The following is a 9,730-nucleotide window of genomic DNA, read 5'->3' on the forward strand; positions in this document are numbered from 1 at the left end:
GACGTAACAATTTTTCGGAGACATATTTATGACAACACAATCGTCCACAAATCTATTGAAAATCTGAAACCAGCAATGCCTTTTGTGGATTTATATAGTACCAGGTGAAATTCGGCCAAATTCGGCCAAATATCTGCCTTACGGCCAAACGATTTTTTCACGGCCAGGCCGATTTTCAAACGGCCAAATTTCTGGAATTTGGCCGTGAAGACGGCCAAATGGCAACCCTGGCCATAACTATTTTGGTTCCGGTTGACATCATCCGGTCATGTGGTGGAACACGAGCAGTTTGTGACGTCACTAAATTTGTGATGATGACTCATTTATTGCTTACAAGAAATCACGTGCGCAACCTGTTTGCCTGGTGCACTGAAGTTTTTCTTCTATAAAACCCTAGTGGACAATGATATATCAAAACTTTGGCGTGGAACGTATAGATAAAGGCTTTGTCATTCACATTGTAACCACATTTCGAAAATTGTATTACCAGAGGTCAAGTGTATTTGCTTGTCTGATATTATTGTTTCAATTGTGGAAACAATACATTTTATTTTTTCATTACCCGTGTTCTCATTGTTTAAACCGACGATTCGGTTATCTTTGCTTTGTGATAACTTTTCCACCTATGATTTTATGAAATTTTTGATGTACACCTACACTAGATGACGCCAACAGAAAATCGTAAATCGTAAGTCCTGTGTTGGCAGCATTGGTCAAATGCCCGACCCATATACCAAGAAGAAAACCTGATTGGGATTCGTGTCCAGGATATTTTCAAAATTAAATCCCGGTGTGGTCGAAAAAAAAGATTTAAAAAATCAAAGGTGTAGACATATTTTCGTCAAGCATTAGAAAAAAACGGATTAAAAACGACAAAAATTAAAAACTCTGACCCGAATACTAAAATTCTGTTTACAGGCTAGAATAAAAACTTGAAATCCTTGTTTTTTAGATAAAGGTATAGAAAACACTATTATCAACAATGTTTCCAAAGTTTTTTCGCGCTCTTTTAGCTTTTTCGTGCTTCTTCGCCTTTTTTGCTTTTTCACTCTTGACTATTTATCGCCGTGTTATGCGCTGTACTTCATTTGTCCTGATGAAGGTCAGTTGAATAACGACCGAAACGTCGTCCGAAGTAGTTTTTATTTTTTGCCAGAAGAGCCTTACATTACCAAGTAATATGCATCAGCAACAAAATTTCCAAATTTTGGCTCATACCAAATCTGCTAACATTGTCGTTCTTGTTTTATACATGTTTTCAAATGAATACCATTTTTTCTGTCCCGACCGAATTTTCTACTGTAGGTTTTGTCTGTGATTGAAAGTTGTAGAATTTCCATTAATATTTGTTTTATCACATGCCTTTAACAGAAATAACAATCAAAATGTCCTGAATTTTACAAAGAATTTTCAGTTGCTTTCTTATTCGACCATCGTTTAATTCGCAACAAATAAGATTTTGAGCTTAAAATTTCAGAAATTTTGCAACAGAATCAAGCAAGAATTCGCCCAGGGCGCATTTTATTGAAATGAAAACACAACATGACAAACACTAGACGTTGGAGACTTGGTTGTTTGAGTTCGGCTTTTGCTCAGAGTTTACTGGGGTTTCAAAATTTACTGATGCGTCACCACTCTGTAAAAAACAAAAAATGTAGGTTTTTTGATGACGTCACAACATTATGACCAAGAAATGATTAATGCGGTCCAGTCAGTAGATATGTCGTGCGAATAGGCTTTAAAAGACTAGTTTTGCTAACGAAACTGTAAAAAAATGACTACAGTAATCAGCCTGTGCAGGTCGGTGGCCGGCGGATCTGTCTTTACGAATCAATATATTATATTTCTGGGACTCAAAAGGAGTCAAGGACGATCAGTGCCAGTGTAAGAACAATATTTAGTTTTGCTATGTATATTTCGAAGTATATGTAAATTATTACTGCAGCAGATGGAAAGGCAATCTATATAATATCTAACAATCATACAAATAGTGTATAAGCTGCAGACAGATGGCCACTGTTTCGACCTAAAAGGTCTCATCACTGCAGCTGGTGTGACTATCAGACGACTTTGCTGACCAAACGGCCAAGCAAAGACTTCCACTTTGTGGTGACTATACAATCACCGTCATCCGTTGGGCACCAAACTAGGTGCAACCTTACGGAGAAAACAAGGTGGAGACACTATGGCCAAGCAAAGCTCAACCAATAGTGCCGTCAGGTCCCTATTATTGGCTCCACATTGCTAATCATATAAATAATTGAGAATTGTGTTTGTCTTCGAAATAAGGTCGTATTACTGCGAAAAACAATTCCCAAATACAGCAAGGCAATGCCTATATTAACTGGGTTGCTGAAGGTAAAACATTTAAATAGTTTAGAAAACAATCTACAAAGAAAGAATGGAGACCACTTGGAGGCCTTTTTGCTCACTCACCTCCTTTTGAGCAGTCGTGGATTCCGCGTCGTAGTCGGAAGAAAGGATGGAATCTGAATCGCTTATACACCTGAATCTCCGCGCCAGGTTCATTAGAGCAAGTGGCATCTGTAACATTAAAACTTGTTGGTGGCTTGTGGTGGAATCGAACCCACAACTTGCAACATGCGATGCCACCATTTTTAATACGCCTTACTCTATTTCCACACATTATCACGCTGATCCAAGTTTTACTGAAACCCGTGTAAATTAACAGAAGTAGAAATAAAACAAGTTCTTCTTTTGGTCATACTATTTGTAACTAATCATCACAATGGCAACATTCTAGAAATTATCCAGATTTTCGGCTAATAAACAAAGCAAAGAGTTTTTGAAATAATCCAGAATTATCTAAGTACATGACCATACATAGGTGCAACCGTTTCAAACAATTAACTAACCATAATCCGCTTTTTGTTGAAAATTGGTTCCAGACCCTCACGCTCCATGTACAGGCGATGCTGCTCTACCGCCGCCATGCGGGTGCCAACATATATTGTGAGACCCCCAGTGGCCACTCCAATTGAAGCCACGATTACGCAAGATAAGTATCTGCAAATCATTCAGGTACACAAAGTTAAGTTTCGTTTTGGGGAAAAAAACGAACATTGTTTCTCTGTGAAACCAGAGGCACGGAATGATTTTCAACTGTGGGGACTGCGGTATTTAAATACTTGGCGTTTTGTACTCATATACAACCTGGCGAAACTTTACTACAAAAACATATAGAACCTGGCGAAACTTTACTACAAAAACATATAGAACCTGGCGAAACTTTACTACAAAAACATACAGAACCTGGCGAAACTTTACGATATATAAGCATATAAAACCTGGCGAAACTTTAAATTGTATGACAATCGATCAGTCTTGATTTTGCCAGAAGAAAATCATTGCCCGACAGAGTAACTGGCGAAATTCATACACTATAGGTCCAAGCACAGTGTTAGCACAGTCCATTATTTGTAAAATTTTATTATATTATTCAAATTTTTTTTTACATTTCAAAACAATTAACGCATTTTACAAGGAAAAACATTATTGGACATTGACTTTAAAACCAATACGTATTAATCATACCCAAACCTTTCGGTTACAAACCATCAATCGCAAAAATTAACTTTTCGCACTTTCGGTTTTAACAGCGAAAGTTCAATTGAATGCATGTTTTATTCAGGTAATGTACGTGAAGTCGCCAAAATTAACAAACCGTTTTGTACGACAGCCTAATCCCCTTGGCATGGCGCTTTAAAGAAAGAATAACCCGATCGCATACGGACACAACTTTTGGTTTGTTAAAATATTGACAATACGAGTGTTCAGTTATGAAATATTGATGTGCAATTAAAGTTAGGCCACGAAAAGGTTGGTCACCAGGTGAACGCTCGCCGTGGGCAGGCCTTTTAACAGCATTTTAAATTCAAAACGCACGAGAATGTGCATCACTTGTGGCACTAAGCAGCAAGCTTTGCGATTCACAATCTGTGTGGTAGTGATTCGCAATCTGTGTGTTTGTGGTATTACGCAGTGATAACGTGGTTGTGGTATAGCAGAAAACAAACTTACTCGATCTTTAATCTAATGCTTTTACCATACAATTGTTATTCAGTATCGTACAAAGGGCTATTCACTTGAAATTAAATTTAACTATCCTGATATGTTCCAACATGTAATTGATGTTATACGCATGATCCTGCTGTTTGACAAGAATGACATCAAAAACTAACAAAAATAATTGTACAGTAAGCTTTGTCAAAACAGTTGCAGATTATCAAATAATGTCGACCAAACATAACTGAAGAAGAAAACGTTTCCTTCAGTTCCAACCAATAGGTTTTGCTCTACAGTGGCGGAGGCCATCCAGCATAAATAAGTTACCATGTTTGTTTCAACTTGGACTCTTCGTGTGTAGTTTGTAAACGTAGACCTGTCCTGACATGTGTTATAAATATTTACAAAAGTTTAATTTAAAGCCTTTCCCTAGACGAAAATGAACATGTTCATTTGCATGGAGTTACATTTTGACTACAAAACCCTTCCTCATCTCCAAGTTATACACATTTCAATCCATTAAAACGTGGATTGTGGTGTAGGTGAGACATCTAGTCACCATTATCTACTTACAGTCTGAAATGGAGTTGTAACTTGTCACTGTATGGGCTTTCATTGATTCTGAGGATTTCCAGACGATCGTATTCAATGCACAGAATACAAGCCACAAACGACACGGTGGAAACAAGCATGTAAACCACGATCTGCAGATGTAACACAAACGCATTTTGATATAAACTAGATTTGAAAGGTATCGATCAAACAGTGATTCTACATATCAGGGGTGCACATCTCTTTTTATTATTGCCGACTTACTTTCACTAACGGCCGCCATGCAGTGAGTACAAACTGATATCGTCGCATCTACTTATGCTTAAATGTGGAATAAAATGATATGTTTAAGGATTTTTCTTACCTAAAAATTTCTGACCAATTTTAGAAGCCAAACACCCAGGAAAACCTCTTAAGATCTCTACAATGCACAGCCGGCAATGCAAATGTTTTATAAAGCTTATGTATGGCCGCAGGTTGTGCACCCCTGCTCTATATATGGATGTTGCCTTTAAATGGCACTTCTATTGAAATAAAAAACACCTAGCGAATTTGCGTTTCAGTTTCGTAGATTTCTCCATATTGCCAACGCAAAAATAGAAATAATATATGAACACTCTTTTCGTATGACAGATGATTAATATTTCCGCCAACGAAATAATTGTTGGGACTTGTGCTGACGTCACCTTCCGTGTTGCATACATGGGTCGATTTTAACATCAACGAAAAGGTTTTTTCGTACTTGGCCATATAGTATTATGAAACAAAGCATTCTATCTGTTACTCGCAAGATATCAAATTTAACCCTTTTCAACCTATAGATAGCGATGGAGGTACTTCATGAGGTAATGACGGTGCAGATACAAAGAACAATTACCGTTGATCCTCTTCGTTTCCTGACAGCAATGAAGTCGCTAGCCGCCGATGTCGCAAGCTGTAGATATTAATGAACTGAATTTTATTTACGTACTAAAAATTTTTTAAATATATTGTTTAACTATTTCTTATTGCAACCTATTTTATGTCATGCTGATAAAACGAGAGGAAAGTTGGTCATTATTAAAAACATAATAGCTTTCTATTTTAAATCGTCTAAAAAAAGCAGCACTAAAAATTATTCAAGTAATGAGACAGGCGATTTTCTGAACACTAACGCAGTAAAAGAATTTTTCTGAACAAAAAGTTACCCAAAGTATAGGAAATATGTTCATTCTTCCGGTGAAAATACAACAAATATACACTTTTTAAATAAAAAGGTGTATAACCAGAAGTACGAACAGTAGTATTTAACATAGGAAATCTGGCAACTTTTGCATAGTTTCAAATACAGTTACCATTATGGCAGTCCACACTGGTGCTAAGCTTTCATTTCCAATGGACTGAATTTCGTAAGTTGTTTCTGTGGGATCATTCCTAAACAGAACACAAACATACGAAGTTTACAAAGCACAACAACGAATGCAATAAGATATGGCGAATACGATATACTACCCGAAAAAGCAAGCTTATCAAAACTTCACGTTGAAATAAATACAACTTCTGGTTCCCAATGAATAATTTAATATTTCTTCCGGGGAAATATCGACATTTCTGACGTAACTATTTTAGTGCTTGGACGCTGCTATGGTATTGATAAGGTGTGCATTTGTACAGAAATAATTCAATTCTGACGCAATTGTTTGGCACTGTTGATGCTGTAATATTTCTATGATGCGTTTCGCTAGTTATTGTGTGCGCATCAGTTTCAAAAAGCATGCAAAAAAGTAGGGCTCTTTTTCAAACAGATCTTATTTAATATGTGCCAAATAATAATAATGCGTGACGTGTAGAATGACGTCATCATACCACAGTGAAAAAGTCGATCTTACCTCGGATTTCTAAGAGTTTTTTCCACGCCCACTTTGTAGACTACGGTGACGTCGACGAATGAAACTTCATCAGGATGAGGCGTCGGCGCCTGACCCAGCGGGTCAACAGCGGCGCTGCGGACGCTAATTAGTATCACCCCCAAGACAAGCAGGGGTACTACCAGGAGTAGCTGGAATGTACACGGTTTTAATTTATTTTATTCCATGCAAACGTCTGGACATGTAGGAATGTTTACGTGTAAAGCCCACTGACAAATTTGATTGGTCTTGGGATCGTGGCACCAAAATTAATGAAGAAAGTGATTGCTAGGGCTGATGATGTCGTATAGGCGAAATATATATATTCTGTAAACCAGTATCTTGGATGTTTGTGTAATAATCTGGGTCAGTCATAGCAATCACTCTTGCCATGTAAACGTTTAAGTTTAACACTTATCATTACATGGTAATTGCCGCAACATTGCAATATATTGTATAACATATATTGGCGAATCGCATACAGCTGTCGGGCCAAATCTGGCCTGTTCTTTCTGTCAGTATAGTCAGCCAGGTGTTGCAATAAAATTACCGTTGCTTTTCATGTTTTTGTGCACGTTTTTTGCTTTTTGATAGCATTATATAAACGTTATACGGCTGAAAACACTCTATACTGACAGAAAGAACAGGCCAGATTTGGCCCGACAGCTGTATGCGATTCGCCAATATATGTTATACAATATATTGCAATGTTGCGGCAATTACCATGTAATGATAAGTGTTAAACTTTAACGTTTACATGGCAAGAGTGATTGCTATGACTGACCCAGATTATTACACAAACATCCAAGATACTGGTTTACAGAATATATATATTTCGCCTATACGACATCATCAGCCCTAGCAATCACGTTCATGAAAACACTCTCTTTTTTGTCGTAAAGTTTGCCCACGTCTGGTGCATTTTGTTATATGTAATCGTCTTAAAATACACAGACAGACAAAAATGATGTTTTTATGTTTTGATAAACAGTTTGGCTAAAGTTATTTCGATTGATCGACACAATGTACATTATATTCGCACCCAAAATGCTCACAGTCTTTTTAAAACCTTTCCCTTTCGTGTATGCATTAACTTAAACCGGCATGTTGAACGTCAATTCAATTAACGACATAACCCTGTTAGCCAAAATTAGTCCATGCTTTAATGGAAAAGTATGATGTCATATCGCCATTGGATCGTGTAATAGGGTTTGGAGGGTTTGAACTCGTCGCGATCTTTTCCAATATACACAATAGTGGTTGACCAGTGCACTGACTGATAAACATTTTGTATTAGGCCTCATATTATCTTACATTAGCTTACAAATTAGAAGATCATTGCATTTCAAACGGATAAACTACAAAGTTCCGAGCTCTCGCACAGAAGAAAAGAGGATCGATGTTACAAATAAAAAGGAGATTGAAAAATCCTTTTCGAGGGGACTTATATAGACATAAGTGCAGTCAATAATCCCATGCTGAATGATGAGTGTCACACTTAAACTCTACAAGGGTGGTGGGAATGCATGATGCTGAGATTTGAAAATAGTTCTGAAAGATTGAGTTTTTTCTGCGATTAAAATATGATTTTCTTGACGTTCTAGTTGCAATCTCTTGCTTTCCATGGGAAATAATACTACAGCTATCTCGTCAAATACCCTCAGGGACGTAATACTGTCCCCATTTATATGCTATTTGTAACAGAGCGGCATTTTTGGGATTTTAGCTATTTTAGCAGTGGCGTCCTTATTTTGAATATGTTTTACCTCAAACAACGTTAAATGCAAGTCTTTCTCCTGTTTTTGCCAACATGATTTGTTTAAAACATTTACATGCCTCTTAAAAAATCATTTTCTATCATTCAAATGTAAATCATATTCCTTTTTTAGCCATCCTTATTTTTTTGCTCCAGATCGATGATGCAAACATTGATAAGGACAATGGAGCACAAAATAACATGCAATTACCAATACAACCAGTTAGTACCTTGAAAAAGCCTAAAAATACGAGCAAGTAGTCAGTATCAACTTTGCAAACTGAGTCCTCCAGGTTTTTTGTTTCGTCAGGAACCCGGTTGCACTCTGTCTTCTGCTTCTTTTGGGGAACCGAAGACGGGAAGCTTCGTTGGCTTCAGTAAAACAAATACGTCCAAATCAAAACGGATTTAAACCCAATAAAAAGCAATGGTCTTAAATTTTACGTAACGAATCGCTTTATGTCGTTTTGTAATGACAATGAAAGAGCAAGTCAAACACACAGTTAAACTTCAACATAATTCAAGATCAAACTGCCATGAACTAATGATGTAATTTGTACTTTTAAAAAGGACTGGCCATAACTATATGCATTGACCAAGTGAGACTTAGTGTTTCGACTTCAGCTTGTTGATTAGTCAGTTACGCCCACTAAGCGTCGATGCAAAATGAAAAACAATCTTTACGTACTTGTGTCGCCTTGTTCGACTGCTTTGTTGTTTCTTTAGCGTTTCACTAAAAAATTTGTAATCAAAGTAAAGCAATCTATACCAAAGTCACAGAATTATTTTTTCCATCCATTGTTTTTGCTTATTTACATACATCTGTGTCTAAATTTGAGTAAAAGAAATCAATTGGTCACTAGAAATGGTTGAGGAAGTTTTAATGTCTCAACAGTAACACCACAATCAGGTTTTAGTTGAGAAAGTTTTACGTACAAGTAAACCACATATGTGAACATACAAGTGAATTACTTCAATAGATCCAAAACTAACACATATTTACCTCAAAACAGATGAGTTGCTTTGCATTTTTTGTTTCACCTCGCTGCAACATCCCACTCCCTTCAGGTAAACTCACAGCAACACAGGTAAGCTAACAACAGGTTTGAACCTTGAGTTAACACCTATATAGCCGTAGTAACATACAAGTTTCCAAGCCTAGCTGTGTATCAGGTAAAACATCGGACAATAAAAGTCACGTTAATTATGCCAGAAGGACATATTATTAAAATATAATATGCCTAGCAGCAACAGCAACATAATACACAAGTTTCCTTTGCAGTCTGCATCAAAACAAATGTTTCAACTTAGTAAAGCTAAAACCGAACTCCCTTCACCAATCTGCGCAAGAAGTTTTCGCCACAATGAAATGTGCATTTGCAATTCCGGTGGTGTTAGACCTCTTTAGGGCGAAAGACATTAATTATTTACACGCACGCCATCGACCGTCTTGAAAACTACTGCTATAGCTGTGATTTGACTTCCTGCACAACACCCAAAGTTTTGTGAT

General features: G+C 37.0%; 1 protein-coding gene across 1 annotated transcript; it reads right to left on the reverse strand.

Annotated features, from left to right (window-relative positions):
• Window positions 1-1,552: 1,552 nt before the first annotated feature.
• LOC145909487 (uncharacterized) lies at window positions 1,553-9,249 on the reverse strand. Its single transcript, XM_082996878.1, has 10 exons — window positions 9,224-9,249; window positions 8,909-8,983; window positions 8,451-8,592; window positions 6,447-6,616; window positions 5,913-5,991; window positions 5,456-5,512; window positions 4,600-4,730; window positions 2,877-3,027; window positions 2,437-2,544; window positions 1,553-1,636 (listed from the first exon to the last, which is right to left on the reverse strand). Exons 1-10 carry the CDS (start codon window positions 9,247-9,249, stop codon window positions 1,553-1,555), a joined length of 1,023 nt encoding a protein of 340 aa, XP_082853004.1.
• Between the last annotated feature and the right edge of the window lie 481 nt (window positions 9,250-9,730).

Source organism: Ascidia mentula, chromosome 7, assembly GCF_947561715.1.
Source record: "Ascidia mentula chromosome 7, kaAscMent1.1, whole genome shotgun sequence".
NCBI lineage: Eukaryota > Metazoa > Chordata > Ascidiacea > Phlebobranchia > Ascidiidae > Ascidia > Ascidia mentula.

Coding starts and splice junctions, on each gene's coding strand:
- LOC145909487 (XM_082996878.1), bottom strand. CDS start 9,249: ATGCAAAGCAACTCATCTGTTTTGAG. Junction 5,992..6,446: donor AAAACTCTTAGAAATCCGAG/GTAAGATCGACT, acceptor TGTTCTGTTTAG/GAATGATCCCACAGAAACAA. Junction 4,731..5,455: donor GGAAACGAAGAGGATCAACG/GTAATTGTTCTT, acceptor TTACATCTGCAG/ATCGTGGTTTACATGCTTGT.